Genomic DNA, 23365 nt, shown 5'->3' on the forward strand with positions numbered 1-23365 from the left:
ATTTTATGGATCAATCTATATTTCCTGGCACCCTGGCGGATGTTTCCTGTGGTGTCAGTGCAAATCCAATTATATATACAGTATATTGTATATAAATATATATATATGTGATAAATGGTGCCTCCTGCTGTTGAGTAAGATCTTTCTGATTTCTCCACAGGCTTACTGAGTGATAAGTGGCACTGACCATTGCAGTACTGCTTAGTGGTGGGATTCAAACATTTTAGTAACAGGTTCCCTAACTTCTATCTCACCTTACCACCCCTTTCATAGTGAGAAAACAACATTTTTATTTACAAATATCAATAGTGCAATAATAAAATGATCTAACATATTAGAACATTTTCTTTTTGCACTGATAAGCAAGTCAGAATCCAGTCCTCGGACAGAAATTGCACGCGCGTGCAATTTCTGTCCGAGGACTGGATTCTGATTTGCTTATCAGTTTAAGAAGAAGGCAGCTACGTAATAGTGGGGGGAGTTCGGCATCCATATTGACCGGGTATTTGAGTAGTTAGCGCTGCTGATTAGGACAGAAGCAAGGCGGCAAGGAAGGAGGGGTATAGTGTAGGCGGACCTCCGTTTTTTAATTTACAATATAAAAACATGTTACACTAAGTGTTGAATGTCCCTTTAAAGTTCTCATGCTATGTCCGACTGCTAAACAATGCATTTTCTATGAACATTATGACCATGGCTAACCTTGTTGTCTGCAGACTCAAACTCAGATTGGCTCCTCTAAATCAGGCTCCTCTTTAATAGTCTGCTTGCACAGATTGTTTCCTAGTGCTAAATAAACTATTGCCTAGATTTAGAGTTTGGCGTTAGCCGTCAAAAGCAGTGTTAAGGGGTCCTAACGCTGCTTTTTAACGCCCGCTGGTATTTAGAGACAATAGAAAAGTAATAAAATAACACTTTATTTAACATATATATACAGACGAACAATATCGAATTGGATCAATAGGTAGAAATGGGTATGTGTCAACCATTCCTATATAGTCAAATGTTAATGATCCAACAAATATATTAAAAGCAATAGGCATAAAAATGGGCTATGTGACCTAATTGTGATCTCATGAGACTGTTAGCAGAAAGGGGTAAATTCTAAGAATATAGTGTACGATATAGGGCAGTAATCATACAATGCACTCAGAACTATGCGCTCAAAGGCGTCCTCCTGCCTGCGTACTGCTGGGATTGAACCCAGTCAGCCGATTTCTAGCTAGTTGCCCTATATCTTGGATTACCATACACGCATAGTTAGGATTAATTCCTATATTCCATATTTCTCATTCCATGGATATAACTATGTATTCACGAGTTACCCCAACATTCACTTATTCAAACATATACACTAATGACACAGCGTGGCATCATCTCACACTGTATAGCACCCATACATCCAAACACAATATATACCATAAAAATCCTCAGTGTATATTTCTTTTACTGAGGCTGCTAGGTTACATAATCTTCCTATCAGCATGCATACGGCAAAAAACGTGTCTGGATTAATAAAGGGTATAATGTCTCGTATTGCCAAAGTGTATCATGCCTGACATGTTGTAGCGATATGTATCAATAACCAAACATTGTATCCAAAATATTCAAGATAAAAGTAATGATATTGATCAATCTGCGTGAAACTCAAATCATCACAGAGTATCTATATATATATCTCCAAATCAATTATCTCCCAACGGATGGTTAAGTTACGCTATAACTATAATTTTATCAAGCAGAGCAACAACCCGTAGCTTTCACAGTCATCATTCGCTCAATTAGGACACGCCCACCGACGCATTTCATCAGTGGTACGTGACTTCGTCAGGGCATAGGGGCGGCCCAGCCGTTCAGTCCGTCTGTTATAGCCGGACGTTGCCATCGTGATGGCATTGTTTGCGGAAGTGTTCCCCGCAATACTGGCGATCGTACTTCTCTGGTATTAACACAGCTTACTGTGCTCATTGAGTAAGTCCTCGCTATATTTAAAGGTGGGAGATCAGTTATTTTTACAGGGCAACAATTTGCTACCTGCTGGTACTTTAAATATGAATTGATCCATATGTATACATCTTATGTGGATTGTCAAAGAGAAGAAAAAGAGCGTTTTTTAATCAGAGCATTTAGATCACTTAAACGATTTAAACCATTTAGTTGTTAGTTACCATTATAGATTTTGTTGGAATTTAAGTTCATTATCCTGAAAATGGCAATTATACTTTAATGTTCACTGTCATTACATAGGTCGAATATTATTTCACCCCCAATTATATATTGAAGCATATCTTATATTAGATGTTAAAAATTATTAAAGAGTCACCAGACAGTTGATATTCAGCATATGACTCTATGTAACTTAAAAAGTAAATTAATAAATGCATCCATTTGTTCAAGCTATTCCTGTAAATACATCAGTAGAGAGAGATTAAAACTGTATCCTAAACATGTAGCCTCTCAAGGTTATTGCTATCAGATATTTCATATTGATACAGTATTAGTTAGTTCTACTGGATAGATATCTTATGGATATGGAAGAGTAAAGTAATGCATATGGTAGGGATCACTCTGCAAATACTGGAGATATTAATTTATTATTTTTAGAGGAAACTTTTGTATGAAATTGCCTCATTCAAACCTTTTGGTGATGCAGACTGTAGCTCATGTATCCATCTGCATTCTTTTTGCAGGAGCATTCTATTAATATCTCCTCTTCTGCCTTTTAGTTTTAATTGTTCAATGGCAAAAAAATACACTTGGTATTTATTATCCTTATGTACAGTATTCATGTGTTTTGCCACTGGTACATTACGATTCCACTTGATATCCCCCATATGTTCCAATACTCTTGTGCGTAATTCTCTTGATGTTTCGCCTACGTAAATTAGTGTACATTTGCACATTGCCACATATATGACTCTCTTAGTTCTGCAATTCATAAAATCAGTTATTGGGTAACATTTGCCTGTTTTGGGGTGTTTATAGTGTTTCAAGGGGGAAATATTTTTACAGGCTTGGCAATGGCCACATTTATAGAAACCTTTTTGTTTCTTGTAACCAAGTTCTCTGTTTTACTTGAGTGAAGTGACTATTAGTCAGGATATCTTTCAGATTCTGATATCTCCTATTAGTTATTATGGGCTTATCCATAATCACTTCTGACAGATCAGAATCCTCCTGTAGCACATGCCAATGCTTCTGAAAAATATTACGAATCTTACTTTTTTTCTCATCAAAGGTACCTATAATCCGGATTTTATTGGAGGTAGTCTCTTTATTAGTGTCATTTTTTTCCTGTAATAATTTTGGTCTTTCCAATAATTTTGCTTTTTGATAAGCCCTTTTTAGGCATCTACCTAGATACCCCCTTTCTTTGAATCTCTTCCTCAGTTCTTTAGCTTCTATCGCAAAGTCTTCCAAAGTACTGCAGTTACGTCTTGCCCTTAGATATTGCCCAAAGGGGATACCCATCCTTTGGCTTTTAGGATGGTAACTATCCCAATTCAGGAGGCTATTTGTTGATGTTTCTTTCCTAAACAACTTAGTGCTTAGGGACCCATCTCCTTCTTTCTTAATCTCCAAATCTAAAAAGGAAATATGGTTCTCCTCAATGGTAGAGGTATAGTGCATTCCATGGACATTGTCATTCAGCCAACACATAAAGTGAGCAAAGTCATCTTTAGTGCCTATCCATAGTATCAGCACATCATCAATGAAGCGAATGTATAGGTCCATAAATCTCATAAAGGGATTTATGTCTTGATTCAAAATGTAAGTATGTTCTATCCATCCTAAGAACAAGTTGGCATAAGTAGGTGCACAGCAAGTGCCCATTGCTGTGCCCTTCTTTTGTAAATATACTTTGTTATCAAACAGAAAATGATTGTGTTTAAGTACAAAATCTAGGAGGTCTATGATTAAATCATCCTCTTCACATCCTCTAGGATTCATCATTTTTAGGAAGTATTGGACAGCTTTTTGTCCCAACGGATGAGAAATATTGGAATATAGGCTTTCAACATCTATGCTTGCCAATAACGTGTTCTCCTGTACACAGATATTCTCTAAGCACTTAAGGACATCTTTTGTATCACGAACATATGATGTTAATGTATACACAAATTCCCTAAGTTTTTTATCTATATAGGTACTGATGTTTTCCGTCAGGCATCCATTCCCAGACACTATCGGTCTGCCTGGGGGTACCTCTATGTTTTTATGGATTTTAGGCAAGCTATAGAATGTTGCTATTCTTGGTGACATGTTGCACATGAATAGGTATTCAGATTTGGTGATTATTCTTTCACCATAACCCCTATCCAATAATGATTTTAATTCTTTGCAAAATTTTATAGTCGGATCTTGTGATAGAATCTGATAGTTGTCTGTATTAGTTAAAATATCCAAACACATCTTTTTATATTGTGTGTTGTTCATAATTACCACCCTTATCCGCACTCTTAATTGTTATCTCAGGGTTATTTTTTAACTCAGCCATTGCCTTTCTCTCTTTGAAACTGAGATTTTTCCTAGTTTGACTTTTGTAATTAAGTGCTTCAAGTTCAGTGGTTACCAGGAAAACGAATTTATCAATGGTAGGATATTTAGAAATGGTAGGCATAAAAGTACTCTTAGGTTTCACTGTACTATGTTTGGAGGCATTGCTCGTGTCATCATATTCATCTAATAGTGTTATCATTAGATCGGAACAGTGTTATCATTAGATCGGAACAGCCAATAGAATGCAAGGTCAATCCGATTGGCTGATTGGATCAGCCAATGGAATTGAACTTCAATCTGATTGGCTGATTGAATCAGCCAATCAGATTTTTCTTACCTTAATTCCGATTGGCTGATAGAATCTTATCAGCCAATCGGAAATTCGAGGGACGCCATCTTGGATGACGTCCCTTAAAGAAACCGTCATTCGTCGTTAGTCCGTCGGTTGAAGAGGATGGCTCCGCGTCGGCTGTATGGAAGATGGCTCCGCTCCAGATGGATGAAGATAGAAGACCCCGCTTGGATGAAGTCTTCTACCGGATGGAGGACCTCTTCTTGCCCCGCTTGGATGAAGACTTCTACCGGATGGAGGACCTCTTCTTGCTCCGCTTGGATGAACAATTTGGCTCGGCTGGGTGAAGACGACTCAAGGTAGGGAGATCTTCAGGGGGTTAGTGTTAGGTTTATTTAAGGGGGGTTTGGGTGGGTTAGAGTAGGGGTATGTGGGTGGTGGGTTTTAATGTTGGGTTGTATTTTTATTTACAGGTAAAAGAGCTGATTACTTTGGGGCAATGCGCCGCAAAAAGCCCTTTTAAGGGCTGGTAAAAGAGCTGATTACTTTGTAATTTAGAATAGGGTAGGGCATTTTATTATTTTGGGGGGCTTTTTTATTTTATTAGGGGGCTTAGATTAGGTGTAATTAGTTTAAACTTCTTGTATTTTTTTTTATTTTCTGTAATTTAGTGTTTGTTTTTTTGTATTATAGATTAGTTTATTTAATTGTATTTTAGTTTAGCTAATTGTAGGTAATTTATTTAATTAATTTATTGATAGTGTAGTGTATTTGTAATTTAGGTTAGGATTTATTTTACAGGTAATTTTGTAATTATTTTACCTAGGTAGCTATTAAATAGTTATTAACTATTTAATAGCTATTGTACCTAATTAAAATAAATACAAAGTTGCCTGTAAAATAAATATAAATCCTAAAATAGCTACAATGTAACTATTAGTTATATTGTAGCTATATTAGGGTTTATTTTATAGGTAAGTATTTAGTTTTAAATAGGAATAATTTATTTAATTATAGTAAATTTATTTAGATTAATTTAAATTATATTTAAGTTAGGGGGTGTTAGGGTTGGGGTTAGACTTAGGTTTAGGGGTTAATAACTTTATTATAGTAGCGGCGACGTTGGGGACGGCAGATTAGGGGCTAATAATTGTAGGTAGGTGGCGGCGATGTTAGGGAGGGCAGATTAGGGGTTAATAAAATTTATTATAGTGTTTGAGTGCTGTGGTTTAGGGGTTAATACATTTATTATAGTGGTGGCGAGGTCCGGTCGGCAGATTAGGGGTAAATAAGTGTAGGTAGGTGGCGGCGACGTTGGGGGGGGGGCAGATTAGGGGGTAATAAATATAATATAGGTGTCGGCAATGTTAGGGGCAGTAGATTAGGGGTTCATAGCTATAATGTAGGTTGCAGCGGTGTCCGGAGCGGCAGATTAGGGGTTAATAATATAATGTAGGTGTCAGCGATAGTGGGGGCGGCAGATTAGGGGTTAATAAGTGTAAGGTTAGGGGTGTTTAGACTCGGGGTTCATGTTAGGGTGTTAGGTGTAGACTTAGAGAGTGTTTCCCCATAGGAAACAATAGGGCTGCGTTAGGAGCTGAACGCTGCTTTTTTGCAGGTGTTAGGGTTTTTTTCAGCCAGCTCAGCCCCATTGTTTCCTATGGGGATATCGTGCACAAGCACGTTTTTCCATCTTACCGCTACCGTAGGCAACGCTGGTATTGAGGGTTGAAGTGGAGCTAAATTATGCTTAACGCTCCCTTTTCTGAGGCTAACGCAGCCATTCAGACAACTCGTAATACCAGCGTTGGCTTAAGGGTGCGCTGGAAAAAAAACGAGCGTTAGCACCGCGGGTCTTTACCGACAAAACTCTAAATCTAGGCGAGTAGCATTTTGTAGTTAAATAGAACGTTAACATAGATCAAATTGCACTGCTTTGTATTAAAGGGATAGAAAGCAACTGTATCCTTTGCTATATTTGTTTTTACACAGTTGCTTACTTTTTTACTGTAACTAATAACTGGTGAAATTGTGTTCATACAATTCTGACAGCACTGTCAAGGTGCTTAGCATGTCTAAATAGATTGTGAGATACATTTTAAACAAACCAGTACTAATTACAGTTGAGCTTTATACAAGAATATCCCTGACATAATGTTTGCCTCATATACAAAATATAAAATCAATATTCTATTTTTAAATACACATTTTAGACAGTTGTTCATTTAATCCATTCGACTTTGTAAATATTTTCCCACTGTGCTTGAAAGTGAAAAACATAAAGTACAAACACAGAGCTTCAAATATTGTGCGGTCCTAATGTTCTTTTGAGGAAAATTACGTGAAGCACATAATTATATTAACTCCTGCTGAGCCATTTCACACCCCTGTACTGAGCTGTTTTGGAATTTCTAGATACCGTTCACATTTAAACCCTACTGTAGGTAATTTTTCAATGAAAACCCCCCACATTTTTTATATTGTTTTTTTCAGCAGATCCAGCAGATTCCAATTATACCATTATTTTATGTATATTTTATGTATATATCATGATAAACAGCAAAACGTGTGAAAAGATGCATATTTGTACTAAACAAGGTTGTAAATAATAGTGAGTGTGTGTTTCTTTCTAAACGTTGTAGTCATAAGGATTTATCCTCCTCTAAATAAGGGCCTCTGGGTGTAGTTATATAACTTTGATCTGCACATAGGGGCTCTCATTTAGTTACTACGTTAATCCCCTGGCTATTAAAACCTACATATGGGCTTTTTTTTTAAACAGGGCCTTCTGGGCTTTTTTAACGGGGGGTTTCTAAGACTTAAATTTTTCTTTCATAATTCTGATAACAGAATAACAGAAGTAAATTGAAAAGAAAATGGTATTCTCTATCTGAATCTGAAAAAACAATGGGGTTTCATGTCCCTTTAAGAGATCTGATATTGAGGGCTTTTTATACTAGCCTCCATATCCATCTCACTTTTTCAGCCCAGCACTTTTGGGTTTCTTGTGCTTGGTGACATTACCAGCATCCCTAGATTCCCTTGGCAACTACTTGGCCACCTTGTAACTGTTTATCCCATTATAAGACATTATCCTCACTTAAATTATTAAAGGCCCTTTCTAGTGTGGAATAACATGTTCTGTTTTGTTAGAGCCACAGCCAGTGATTAGAACATACGTATAAAAGCCTGTTTCTCATTTATTAATTTTCTTTATCCCACATTTGGAGTGGCAAAGAAACATAACTATGACTGTGTGTTTAAAGGAATATTAAACTCAAATTGTAATTCCCCATAAAGGCCTAGATTACAAGCTGATCACAATTAATAGTGAGTTATCCTTAGCAAAACCCTACATTAAAGGGACAGTCTACTCCAGAATTTGTATTGTTTCAAAAGATAGATAATCCCTTTATTACCCATTCCCCAGTATTGCACAACAAACACGATTATATTAAAGGGACACTGAACCCAAATTTTTTCTTTAGTGATTCAGATAGCGCATGCAATTTTAAGCGACTTTCTAATTGACTCCTATTATCAAATTTTCTTCGTTCTCTTGCTATTTTTATTTGAAAAATAATGCATCTAAGCTTTTTGGGGGTTCAGGAATCTGGACAGCACTTTTTTTTTGGTGGATGAATTTATCAACCAATCAGCAAGAACAACACAGGTTGTTCACCAAAAATGGGCCGGCATCTAAACTTACATTCTTGCATTTCAAATAAAGATACCAAGAGAATGAAGAAAATTTGATAATAGGAGTAAATTAGAAAGTTGCTTAAAATTGCATGCTCTATCTGAATCACAAAAGACAAAATTTATGTTCAGTGTCCCTATAAAGGGACATTAAACCCAAAAAATGTATTTCATGATTCAGGTAGAGCATACAATTTTAGACAATATTCCAATTTACTTCTATTATCTTTTTGCTTCATTCTTTAGATATCCTTTGATAATGAAAAAGCAATGCACATGGGTGAGCCAATCACATGAGGCAAACATGTGCAGCAACCAACCAGAAGCTACTGAGCCTATCTAGATATGCTTTCTAGGAAAGAATATCAAGAGAATGAAGCAAATTAGTTAATAAAAGTAACTTAGAAAGTTGTTTAAAATGGTATTCTCTATCTGAATCATGAAAGAAAAAAATTGGGTTTAATGTCCCTTTAATATACCTTTTACCGCTGTGAATACCTTGTATCTAAGCCTCTGCAAACTGGCCCTGTATTTCAGTTATTTTGATAGACATGCATTTTAGCCAATCAGTGCTCACTCATAAGTAACTCCACGGGAGTGAGCACAATGTTATTTACTGTATATGGTGCACATGAACTAGCGCTGTCTAGCTGTAAAATCTGTAAAAATGCACTGAGATAAGAGGCGGCCTTCAAGGGCTTAGAAATTAGCATTTGAGCCTAGCTAGGTTTAACAAAGAATACCAATGAACAAAGCAAATTTGATGATAAAAGTAAATTGGAAAGTTGTTTAAAATGGCATGCCCTATCTGAATCATGAAAGATTAATTTTGATTATACTTTCCCTTTAAGAATATGCTATTACAGTTGGATGGTAAATGCGGTTTACCAGAAATTCTTAGCATGAACAGCATTTTTTAGTGTGCCCTATACTTTTAATGGATAGGTGCCCTATTATTTTTCATTTAAAGGGACATGTTAAGTGTTGCATTCAAGCACAATACAAAAATACTGATGGAAAATTTAGCTTCTTTGGAGACCATAGTGCACCTTCTGCTTACCGCTCAAGCAATAGCCGACATTATGTCTATTATGTGAGGGTTTAGCGCACCCGCTCTATCCTACATTTAGATGATAGCGTGCCCCTGAATTTTTGCTTGAGAGCTAATAACATAATAAAACATAATAAAACATAATAAATTAATTTCTTTTATATTGGCAAGAGTCCATGAGCTAGTGACGTATGGGATATACAATCCTACCAGGAGGGGCAAAGTTTCCCAAACCTCAAAATGCCTATAAATACACCCCTCACCACACCCACAATTCAGTTTAACGAATAGCCAAGTAGTGGGGTGATAAAGAAAGGAGTAAAAAGCATCAACAAAGAAATTTGGAATAATTGTGCTTTATACAAAAAATCATAACCACCATAAAAAGGGTGGGCCTCATGGACTCTTGCCAATATGAAAGAAATGAATTTATCAGGTAAGTTCTTACATAAATTATGTTTACTTTCATGTAATTGGCAAGAGTCCATGAGCTAGTGACGTATGGGATATCAAATACCCAAGATGTGGAACTCCACGCAAGAGTCACTAGAGAGGGAGGGATAAAAATAAACAACAGCCAAATGCTGAAAAAATAATCCACAACCCAAAATATAAGTTATTCTTATGAAGAAAAGAAAAACTTAAAACATCAACAGAGGAATCAGACTGAAACAGCTGCCTGAAGAACTTTTCTACCAAAAACTGCTTCAGAAGAAGCAAATACATCAAAACGGTTGAATTTAGTAAATGTATGCAAAGAGGACCAAGTCGCTGCTTTGCAAATCTGATCAACTGAAGCTTGATTCTTAAAAGCCCACGAAGTGGAGACTGATCTAGTAATTCTCTGAGGCAGGGCTTGACCCGACTCCAAATAAGCTTGAAGAATCAAAAGCTTTAACCAAGAGGCCAAGGAAATAGCAGAGGCTTTCTGACCTTTCCTAGGACCAGAAAATATAACAAATAGACTAGAAGTCTTTCTGAAATCTTTAGTAGCTTTAACATAATATTTCAAAGCTCTTACCACATCCAAAGAATGTAAGGATCTTTCCAAAGGATTCTTAGGATTAGGACACAAAGAAAGAACAACAATTTCTCTACTAATGTTGTTAGAATTCACAACCTTAGCCAAAAATTCAAATGAAGTCCGCAAAACCGCCTTATCCTGATGAAAAATCAGAAAAGGAGATTTACAAGAAAGAGCAGATAGCTCAGACACTCTTCTAGCAGAAGAGATGGCCAAAAGGAACAATACTTTCCAAGAAAGTAGTTTAATGTCCAAAGAATGCATAGGCTCACACGGAGGAGCCTGTAAAGCCTTCAAAACCAAATTAAGACTCCAAGGAGGAGAAATTGATTTAATGACGAGCTTAATATGAACTAAAGCCTGTACAAAACAGTGAATATCAGGAAGTTTAGCAATCTTTCTGTGAAATAAAACTGAAAGAGCAGATATTTGTCCCTTCAAGGAACTTGCAGACAAACCCCTATCCAAACCATCCTGGAGAAACTGTAACATTCTAGGAATTCTAAAAGAATGTCAAGAGAATTTATGAGAAGAACACCATGAAATGTAAATCTTCCAAACTCGATAATAAATCTTCCTAGAGACAGATTTACAAGCTTGTAACATAGTATTAATTACTGAGTCAGAGAAACCTCTATGACTTAATACTAAGCGTTCAATTCCCATACCTTCAAATTTAATGATTTGAGATCCTGATGGAAAAACGGACCTTGAGACAGTAGGTCCGGCCTTAATGGAAGTGGCCAAGGTTGGCAACTGCACATCCGAACAAGATCCGTATACCAAAACCTGTGGGGCCATGCTGGAGCCACCAGCAACACAAACGATTGTTCCATGATGACCTTGGAGATCACTCTCGGAAGAAGAAATAGAGGCGGGAAGATATAAGCAGGTTGATAACACCAAGGAAGTGTCAGTGCATCCACTGCTTCCGCCTGATAATCCCTGGACCTGGACAGGTATCTGGGAAGTTTCTTGTTTAGATGAGAGGCCATCAGATCTATTTCTGGAAGACTCCACATCTGAACAGTCTGAGAAAACACATCCGGATGGAGAGACCACTCCCCTGGATGTAAAGTCTGACGGCTGAGATAATCCGCCTCCCAATTGTCTACACCTGGGATATGAACCGCAGAAATTAGACAAGAGCTGGATTCCGCCCAAACAAGTATCTGAGATACTTCTTTCATAGCTAGGGGACTGTGAGTCCCACCCTGATGATTGACATATGCCAACTTTGTGATATTGTCTGTCTGAAAACAAATGAACGGTTCTCTCTTCAACAGAGGCCAAAACTGAAGAGCTCTGAGAATTGCATGGAGTTCTAAAATATTGATTGGTAATCTCGCCTCTTGTGATTTCCAAACTCCTTGTGCTGTCAGAGATCCCCAGACAGCTCCCCAACCTGAAAGACTCGCATCTGTTCTGATCACAGTCCAGGTTGGCCGAACAAAAGATGCCCCTTGAACTAAACGCTGGTGATTTAACCACCACGTCAGAGAGTGTCAAATATTGGGATTTAAGGATATTAATTGTGATATCTTTGTATACTCCCGGCACCATTGATTCAGCATGCAAAGCTGGAGAGGTCTCATGTGAAAATGAGCAAAAGGAATTGCGTCCGATGCTGCAGTCATGAGGCCTAAAACTTCCATCCACATAGCCACTGAAGGGAATGATTGAGACTGAAGGCGCCAACATGCTGCAACCAATTTCAAACGTCTCTTGTCTGTTAGAGACAGAGTCATGGACACTGAATCTATCTGGAAACCTAAAAAGGTGACCCTTGTCTGAGGAATCAAAAAACTTTTTGGTAAATTGATCCTCCAACCATGTTTTTGAAGAAACAACACAAGTTGATTCGTGTGAGATTCTGCAGAACGTAAAGACTGAGCTAGTACCAAGATATCATCCAAATAAGGAAACACCGCAATACCCTGTTCTCTGATTACAGAGAGTAGGGCACCCAGAACCTTTGAAAAGATTCTTGGAGCTGTTGCTAGGCCAAATGAAAGAGCAACAAATTGATAATGCTTGTCTAGAAAAGAGTATCTCAGGAACTGATAATGTTCTGGATAAATCGGAATATGAAGGTAAGCATCCTGCAAGTCTATTGTAGACATATAATGTCCTTGCTGAACAAAAGGCAGAATAGTCCTTATAGTCACCATCTTGAAAGTTGGTACTCTTACATAACGATTCAAAATTTTCAGATCCAGAACTGGTCTGAATGAATTTTCTTTCTTTGGGACAATGAATAGATTTGAATAAAACCCCAGGCCTTGTTCCTGAAAAGGAACCGGCATGATTACCCCTGAAACCTCCAGATATGAAACACACTTCAGGAAAGCCTGAGCTTTTACTGGATTTACTGGGATGCGTGAGAGAAAAAATCTTCTCACAGGAGGTCTTACTCTGAATTCAATTCGGTACCCCTGAGAGACAATGCTCTGAATCCATTGATTTTTGACAGAATTTTTTCAAACATCCTTGAAAAACCTTAATCTGCCTCCTACCAGCTGAGCTGGAATTAGGGCCGCACTTTCATGACTTTGGTTTCTTAAAAGGCTTGGATTTATTCCAATTTGAGGAAGGCTTCCAATTGGAAACAGATTTCTTGGGGGAAGGATTAGGTTTTTGTTCCTTATTTTGACGAAAGGAATGAAAACGATTAGAAGCCTTAGATTTACCCTTAGGTTTTTTATCCTGAGGCACAAAAACTCCTTTCCCCCCAGTAACAGTTGAAATAATAGAATCCAAGTGAGAACCAAATAAATTATTACCTTGGAAAGAAAGAAATAGCAATCTAGACGTAGATGTCATATTAGCATTCCAAGATTTAAGCCACAAGGCTCTTCTAGCTAAAATAGCTAAAGACATGTATCTAACATCAATTTTGATAATATCAAAAATGGCATCACAAATAAAATGATTAACATGTTGCAGTAAGCGAACAATGCTAGATATGTCAGAATCCAATTCTTGTTGCGCTAAATTCTCCAACCAAAAAGTTGAAGCAGCTGCAACATCAGCCAAAGTAATTGCAGGCCTAAGAAGATGACCTGAATATAAATAGGCTTTCCTTAGATAAGATTCAATCTTCCTATCTAAAGGATCTTTAAAGGAAATACTATCTTCCATAGAAATAGTGGTTCGTTTAGCAAGAGTAGAAATAGCACCATCAACTTTGGGGATCTTTTCCCAAAACTCTATTGCAATTGCTGGTAAAGGATACAATTTTTTAAACTCTGCAGAAGGATTAAAAGGAGTACCTGGCTTATTCCATTCCTTAGAAATCATGTCAGAAATAGCATCAGGAATAGGAAAAACCTCTGGAGTAAACACAGTAGGTTTAAAAACAGCATTTAAACGTTTACTGGTTTTAATATCAAGAGGACTAGCTTCCTCAATATCCAAAGTAATTAACACTTCTTTTAACAAAGAACGCATATACTCTATTTTAAATAAATAAGTAGATTTGTCAGTGTCAATGTCTGAGGAAGGATCTTCTGAATCAGATAGATCCTCATCAGAGGTGGATAATTCATTATGCTGTCGGTCATTTGAAATTTCATCAACTTTATTAGAAGTTTTAAAGACCTCTTACGCTTATTAAAAGGTGGAAATGCAGACAAAGCCTTCTGAATAGAATCCGTAACAAATTCTTTAAAATTCATAGGTATATCATGTACATTAGAAATTGAGGGAACTGCAACCGGCAATGTACTATTACAGATGGAAACCCTATCTGCATGTAAAAGTTTATAATGACAACTATTACAAATGACATTTGGAGATATAATCTCCACAATTTTACAACAAATGCACTTAGCTTTGGTAGAACCGATATCAGGCAGCAAAGTTCCAGCAGATACTTCTGAGGCAGGATCAGATTGAGACATCTTGCAAAATGTAAAAGAAAAAACAACATATAAAGCAAAATTTTCAATTTCCTTATGTGACAGTTTCAGGAATGGGAAAAAAAGCAAATAGCATAGCCCTCTGACATAGCAAAAGGCAAGAGGCAAAAGCAATGGGGTAATAAATAATGAAAAAAATTGGGCGCCAAGTATGACGCACAACGTAACTGAAATTTTTTTTGGCGCCAACCATGTCCGGAAATGACACACTCGCGTCACTAGCGATGCAACCCTGTGTGAACCCCTGTGTCAAGTATGACGCCGGAAATGACGAACTTGCGTGAACGGACGTGCCTTTCGCGGCAAAAAAAAATTTGCGCCAAGAATGACGCAATAAAGTGTAGCATTATGCGCACCCGCAAGCCTAAGACAGCCCGCAATTTGAACAATTAGTCAATTGAAAAAAAGACTAAACCCCAGGTAAGAAAAATATTTCTCAATATTAACTTTCCCAAATATGAAACTGACAATCTGCAAAAGGAAATACATGAACCTGACTCATGACAAATATAAGTACAATACATATATTTAGAACTTTAAATAAATGCATAAAGTGCCAAACCATAGCTGAGGTGTCTTAAGAAATAAAAACATACTTACCCAAAGACACCCATCCACATATAGCAGATAGCCAAACCAGTACTGAAACAGTTATCAGTAGAGGTAATGGTATATAAGAGTATATCGTCGATCTGAAAAGGGAGGTATGAGATGAATCTCTACGACCGATAACAGAGAACCCATGAAAAAGACCCCGTTAGGAAAATCATTGCATTCAGTAGGTAATACTCTCTACGTCCCTCTGACATTCGCTGTACTCTGAGAGGAATCGGGCTTCAAAATGCTGAGAAGCGCATGTCAACGCAGAAATCTTAGCACAAACTTACTTCACCACCTCCATAGGAGGCAAAGTTTGTAAAACTGAATTGTGGGTGTGGTGAGGGGTGTATTTATAGGCTTTTTGAGGTTTGGGAAACTTTGCCCCTCCTGGTAGGAATGTATATCCCATACGTCACTAGCTCATGGACTCTTGCCAATTACATGAAAGAAATATTATTTTCAACTTGTAATATTAGAGCAAAAATAAAAGTGCTATTGTTTTAACTTGAGCAATGTTAGAGTACACTAGCGCTAATAACTTGTAATCTAGCGCAAAATGTTTAATTATACATAGTGAAAAACATTAAAAAGCACTTGTATTATTTATACTGCTTGATCTTCCAGACATTTTAATTAAAACATTGTGTTCCCCCTTCCTCCGTCTGTAGTGTAATCCATGGAATGCAGAGCCCTGACCCTTCTGCATGCCAAAAAGTAATTGTTTGATATGTGCATGAGTAATTATATCAGTCCCTAACTGGCCACAGTTATAGAGATGCAACACTCAAGAAACATTTAAATGTATTATGTACAGGTATACTCCGCTTATACAGCGGGTTAGGGACCGGGGCCCCGCTGTAAAGTGAAAACCGCCTTAAAGTAAAACAAGGCAGTAGTGACAATTACTATAGTAAAATTTGCCAGACTACAACACTGAGACACAGATTGCACTGTAATGCTGTAAACAGATTGAAATGCGCATTACAAAATGGTGCCAGTCACTTTTCTCGCAATCTCACGATGATTACAGCAATGTTTTAAAATCCACAAAGTGCTGTATTAGCGAAGCGCTGTAAAGTGAAGCTCTGTAAAGTGAGGTATACCTGTATGCAGTTCTTTAGCAATATAGTGATTAGCGCTGCGGAATCTGTTGGCGCTCTACAAATAACCAATAATAATAATAGTGATTAGTTAATGATGTGTATATATATATATAAAAATCCCTTTTAACAATTTTAAAGGGGTCAACAATAAGATACTATAAAAAATTAAACCGCTAGTGCCTGAACATTAATATGTTTAAATAGCTCTTATAGTTCTGCAGCCTGAAACAAAATATTTGATTGAGAAAACAAATCATATATACAAATGCTACATTGATATACATATATTTTATAGAACTGCTGCATCTCATTTAACCAAATGTTTATTTATATATACTTTTTTTTTTTTGCAGAAGACGGAAAACCAGAATACAAGTTCAACCAAGGCAGAAAGTGCTTGGCTGTTCAGGATTTGGTATGGTTTTGATCACAAGTATCCTTACTATTTCTGTGAGTAATCTATTTTATTTCTTTAAGCAGTGTGGCAGAATCCTGTTTCACGCACATCAAATGGCATCTGCTGATAGTAACATGCTTATTTTACTTTTATGTAATATAAAGGAGAAATCTAGTCCAGATACACGTATTTGCTAATTTGGTACATATTTAAGGAGATCAAGAAGTCTTATAATATTGTCTGATAAAAAGAATAAATAGAAATCATAAGCTATCATTTATTCTTTTTGCATCTAATTGGTCATCAATATTTTTAGTAACAGATAGTTTGTTATTGGTCTGTAGAAGAGTTTTGAATAGCAAATTGATATATTGATACATCTAGCACAATATATATATATATATATATATATATATACAGTATATACGTACAGTAACTAGTTAGCACAGAAAGGATTGACAGATTGATAGCTCTTTCTTGATTCTGTTGGTGGTGGTGCATGGCTGTTCTTAGTTGGTGGAGCGATTTGTCTGGTTAATTCCGATAACCAACGAGACTCCTCCGTGCTAACTAGTTACGCAACCCCCGTCGTGCTTTGCTTTGCTTGACTCTGGACTGAATTTTTGCTTATCTGACTGCCTCTGTGAATCTATGATGAACTTGACACAGACTGTGCAACTTTTCTATGGGTATCCTGAAGCTTGAGAACTGAGATTATTTAATATCTGGAGGTATTGACCTCCATTAATTATTCCTCCTCATTACTCCCTATGGCAGGGTTGCTCACAATGTATATATATTTAGTTTGATGCGATATTCTGTGTGTAATAAATGATTTATCTGCAACATTTGGGCTTCTGATGGCTTTATGTATGATGGTTACCTATTGGAATGTCTGTCCGTATATGAGGCTATGATGGATTAGTTCGTCTTGGCAGTGCTCTGTTTGTTTTACAAATGCAATCTCTTTTTTTAACTCTGTGCACAAAGGGTGACCTGACCAAAAATTTTTGCTCAGGGATCCTTATCTCTTGGACATTTACCCTTAGTGTTTTCATATATAATGTACTGCTTTATGCATAAGTACTCACAACGTACAATATGTATTAGGACACCACAATTATTACAGACCCTCTGTATCTGCAATTTAATACATTAAACAATGGTTAGTAATATTTTGGTGGGGTAATATAAGCAAATCCCAGAGAGTGTCATACCTATATCTACCTATGCAAACATATGTGTTGCAGTGTATGTGCTGACAATGGGAGATATCATTAGGCAACATGGCCTAAGTTATCATTGCTATGCAAACAACATGCAAAATATACATCTCCTTCAAGTTAACCTCAGATGTTGCAATAGAAACAGTCAATACATATCTTGCTGATCTCCTGGGATGAATGTTTGTTGAAACTAAACCATAACAAAACAGAAGTAATTGTAATGTGCAGAAGTCACATGATGAAAACTAAGGTGCAACAAGACCAACTAATTTGTCTAGAATGTGGAGGATCAAACTACAAACCTCAGAACTAGTAAGAAATCTTGGTGTTATGTTTGACAGTGAACTTGCCTTGAAACATCATGTATTGGCCACAGTGCAAGCCTAATCCTAATTCTTTCATATAGCAAGGATCAAGCACCTGATTCTTGCAGAGGATTTTCCCACAATCATCCATGCTTTGGTGAAACCGTATTTGGACTACTGCAATTTATGTTATTATGGTCCCCCAGAAACATGGATAGGCAAGGTGTCCGTACACGGACACTGGTGTCCGTGACTAGCCCTTGCAGTGTCCACCACAACCTTAGTATATCTTTTCTTTCTGATTAAATAATAGGAATAAAAAAAATATAAAGTTAGTGACTTGTCAAGAGACTGCTAGCGATTTTGGGTGATAAGTTATGGAATAAATAAAGCCTGAGTGATATACTGGATGTGTATCTGCATCTGTATAATAACACCCAGCTCTATACAAAGACACAGTAGTGACACTGGCACATGCGTATAGCCAGAGGAGGGCTGGTTATAGGATCAGTGGTATCTGCATCACTATATAAAGACACAGTAGTGACACGGGCACATGGGTATAGCCAGAGGAGGGCTGGTTATAGGATCAGTGGTATCTGCATCAGTATAATAACACCCAGCGCTATATAATGACACTGTAGTGACACTGGCACATGCGTATAGCCAGAGGAGGGCTGGTTATAGGATCAGTGGTATCTGCATCAGTATAATAACACCCAGCACTATATAATGACACAGTAGTGACACGGGCACATGGGTATAGCCATAGGAGGGCTGGTTATAGGATCAGTGGTACCTGCATCAGTATAATAACACCCAGCGCTATATAATGACACAGTAGTGACACTGGCACATGGGTATAGCCAGAGAAGGGCTGGTTATAGGATCAGTAGTATCTGCATCAGTATAATAACACCCAGCACTATTTGATGACACAGTAGTGACACTGGCACATGGGTATAGCCAGAGGAGGGCTGGTTATAGGATCAGTGGTATCTGCATCAGTATAATAACACCCATCTCTATATAATGACACAGTAGTGACACTGGCACATGGGTATAGCCAGAGGAGGGCTGGTTATAGGATCAGTGGTATTTGCATCAGTATAATAACACCCAGCACTATATAATGACACAGTAGTGACACAGGCACATGGGTATAGCCAGAGGAGGGCTGGTTATAGGATCAGTGGTATCTGCCTCAGTATAATAACACCCAGTGCTATATAATGACACAGTAGTGACACTGGCACATGTGTATAGCCAGAGAAGGGCTGGTTATAGAATCAGTGGTATCTGCATCAGTATAATAACTTGACAAGAGACTTTAAGATTTTGGGTGATAAGTTATGGAATAAATAAAGCCTGAGTGAAATACTAGATGTGTATCTGCATCTGTATAATAACACCCAGCTCTATACATAGACACAGTAGTGACACTGGCACATGCGTATAGCCAGAATAGGGCTGGTTGTAGGGTCAGTGGTATCTGCATCTGTATAATAACACCCAGCTCTATACAAAGACACAGTAGTGACACTGGCACATGGGTATAGCCAGAGGAGGGCTGGTTATTGGGTCAGTGGTATCTGCATCAGTATAATAACACCCAGCACTATATAATGACACAGTAGTGACACTGGCACATACGTATAGCCAGAGGAGGGCTGGTTATAAGATCAGTGGTATCTGCATCAGTATAATAACACCCAGCACTGTATAATGACACAGTAGTGACACTGGCACATGGGTATAGCCAGAGGAGAGCTGGTTATAGGATCAGTGGTATCTGCATCAGTATAATAACACCCAGCACTATATAATGACACAGTAGTGACACTGGCACATGGGTATAGCCAGAGGAGGGCTGGTTATAGGATCAGTGGTATCTGCATCAGTATAATAACACCCAGCACTATATAATGACACAGTAGTGACACTGACACATGGGTATAGCGAGAGGAGGGCTGGTTATAGGATCAGTGGTATCTACATCAGTATAATAACACCAAGCACTATCTAATGAAACAGTAGTCACACTGGCTCATGGGTATAGCCAGAGGAGGGCTAGTTATAGGATCAGTGGTATCTGCATCAGTATAAAAACACCCAGCACTATATATTTACACAGTAGTGACCCTGGCTCATGGGTGTAGCCATAGGAGGGCTGGTTATAGGATCAGTGGTATCTGCATCAGTATAATAACACCCAGCACTATATATTGACACAGTAGTGACACTTGCACATGGGTATAGCCAGAGGAGAGCTGGTTATATGATCAGTGGTATCTGCATCAGTATAATAATACCCAGCACTATATAAAGACACAGTAGTGACTCTGGCTCATGGGTATAGCCAGAGGAGGGCTGGTTATAGGATCAGTGGTATCTTCATCAGTATAATAACACCAAGCACTATAAAATAATGTTTTTAATTTCAAATGTACCTTGGTGTCTTTCACTAAGGTCTGTACTTTGGAAAATGTCCGCCACAGCCTTTGTCTGTGCCTATCCCTGCCCAGAAAAACAACTCCATCGCCTTCAGTTGGTACAAAACGCTGCAGCAAGGCTGCTAACTGACCAGTCAACATTCTGCCATGTGACATACAACCTCCATTCCCTGCACTTGTTTCCAATAAAATAGCACCTACTATTCAAGATAGGCCTGCTATCTTACAAAACGTGCACCACCAGGGACCAAGCTATGTAAAAAAATGGCTGGTGCTCTATGTTCCAACTCCGCACGGGCCCTGACGCTAAATGGGCCCACAATTCGCCATAAATTCGATTTTTGAGCTTTCAGCCATGATGCGTCATTTCTGTGGAACACTTTCACCAGCATGTAAAAGAAGCCACTTTCCTGGACATTTTTAAACAAAGACTCAAGACCTACACAAGCATTTCAAGACTAAGATCTCTAGCTTCAAACCATCTTATGTAGATGCAGCAAAGTGCTGTGAGTCCAATCAGGAGAAAAGCACTATATAACTTTATTATTATTTTTTAAAATTAGCAATTCAAATAACAACCTGAATCTAAAAAATCTCTGCATTCTGTCAAACTTTTGATCATCTGGCACCGAATCATTCACAAAATCATTCACAAAGGAGATTGCATATAAAACCTGAATAATGTTCTGATTTATCCTTTAAATACAAAGCATCAGCTATCTTGTATTCCTTCCTACTGGTCAGCATTATGTTTGGTGACTGTTAATTTGTCATTGGTCTATAAAATAGCAAACTGATATATCAAACTTAATAACTGGCAGCCGCACAACACCTAAAAGGCAAAATTCCTAGTAGGCGAGTGCTTCACAGAAGTACATGAAACGGACATTCCAGTCAACATATAAATGCCCATAGATTTATTGCATCTTTGAATAGAAACATATTTTCAATATACATGTGTTGGCAAAAATGCTTCTATTAAGAGTTATCACTATTTTAGTGATAACATTTTTCTCTGCACGTGCATGTGAAGCATAGCTAGATATTTTCATTACATCTACATATTAAATAATGCAGCTGCTCAGGTCATCAGTGGGGCTTGTATCATGTCAGCAATTAACAAATTGAGTCATTATCAGATATTACAAGCACCTTAGGCTCTCCAAACAAGTGTTGTGTTTAAAATGCTGATGCACGGTGCATACTTAAATACACTTTTGAAACAGCTATACTGTAGCTTTTATTAGAAGCATTTTTGCTAATGCATGTCTGCAAAATTGCTTCTGTTCAATACAGAATTGCACCCTCGTGGTTTCCAATTTTGGCTGGAATATCCCTTTAAATATAGACAAAATAAAAGATATAGAGATTCATTATTGCATTCATTTTCTTTTTAGGTTTACTTAGTATTTTCGGCTCTAAGTGTAAACATAACAACACATAAATATAAATATTTATATTGCATGGGGAAATCTGTCAACACAGTCACCTAGATAACGAGTTTTGCGTTAAGGTTTTAACTCTGAAAAAATGGCCATTTCAGCGTAAAAACTGTAACACAGCCATTACGAGTCATGTCGGTATAGATATACCGCAAGCATTTTAACATGTAACGCAACGTCAATCCCGCGCTCAAAATAAATGACGTTTTTACGTGGGATTTCCATAGCGCTGGTATTACAGGTTGTGCAGTGAGGCTAAAATGCTTGCGTTCCAGCCTATACCAACACTATCTGTTCCGCTATCTGTGACCAGTAGTTATGAGTTTTGCGCAACAAAACTGTTACACAAAACTCATAACTAAAATGTTACAAAGTACACTAACACCCATAAGCTACCTATAAACCCCTATTCCGCTGCCCTCCTGCATTGCAGACACTAAATTAAAGTTATTAATCCCTAATCTGCTGCTCCGATATCGCCGCCACTAATAAAAGTTATTAACCCCCTATTCCACCGCTCCCTGACATCGTCACCACTATAATAAAGTTATTAACCCCTATTCCCCCACACACCAACATCGCCCCCACACTATAATAAAGCTATTAACCCCTATTCCGCTGCTCCCCGACATCGCCGCCACTAAATAAAGTTATTAACCTCTAAACCTCTTGTAATGCTCGTGGGATATTCCACTATCAGACCAAACTTGGCCAGTAGTCTCTTATCCCGGCGTCAAGCTGAAATGATTGGGAATATCCCAGAGCAGAGGAAGTTTGCAAAATGATGTAAGCGGTACTCACAATAGGCAGGGTAGTCTTTGGCGGCAACAGGTAGGGAATCCTGCGGTATGACAGTTCAAGGATAAACCAATAGAAGGACCGGAAACAGGCCGGAATTGGCAACAAAGGGAATCCAATAATTAAAGTTCAGGAATAAATCAGTAGAATGGTCAGGCAGGCAGAGTTCGGTAACAGTATAGCAAAATAATGGTTTAAGGGTTAAACAGGCAGAGTGGTCAGACAGGCAGCATTCAGCAACTGTATGGCAATCTAGTACTTTAGGGGTTAAGCAAGCAGATTAGTCAGACAGGCACAGTTCAATAACATTATGGCAATCCAGTATACAGTAACAATCACACCCAGGAGCACAATAAGGGCAAGATTTATCAAAGTGAGAATAAGAAAATTCTCACATTTGTCGTAAAAAAAACCCTCACAAATGATACCACCATATTTATGAAAGGTTATGCGCCAATAAAGTCACAACTTTTCATATGTGCCAACAAATTGACTCATGTCCATTCGCAAGTCTTAAATATATGCGAATAAGTTTTCTGGAAATGCCTAATTATT

At 37.7% G+C, this 23365-nt stretch overlaps 1 protein-coding gene across 1 annotated transcript in view; it reads left to right on the forward strand.

Moving 5' to 3' along the window:
- The window catches only part of SLC9A9 (solute carrier family 9 member A9), a 1902281-nt gene that overhangs the window by 1455492 nt on the left and 423424 nt on the right, over window positions 1-23365 (forward strand). The window contains exon 14 of the mRNA XM_053710011.1: window positions 16543-16622. Coding sequence (XP_053565986.1) covers window positions 16543-16622 — 80 coding nt within the window. The remainder of the gene's footprint in view (window positions 1-16542; window positions 16623-23365) is intronic.

This window comes from Bombina bombina, chromosome 4 (genome assembly GCF_027579735.1).
Source record: "Bombina bombina isolate aBomBom1 chromosome 4, aBomBom1.pri, whole genome shotgun sequence".
Taxonomy (NCBI): domain Eukaryota; kingdom Metazoa; phylum Chordata; class Amphibia; order Anura; family Bombinatoridae; genus Bombina; species Bombina bombina.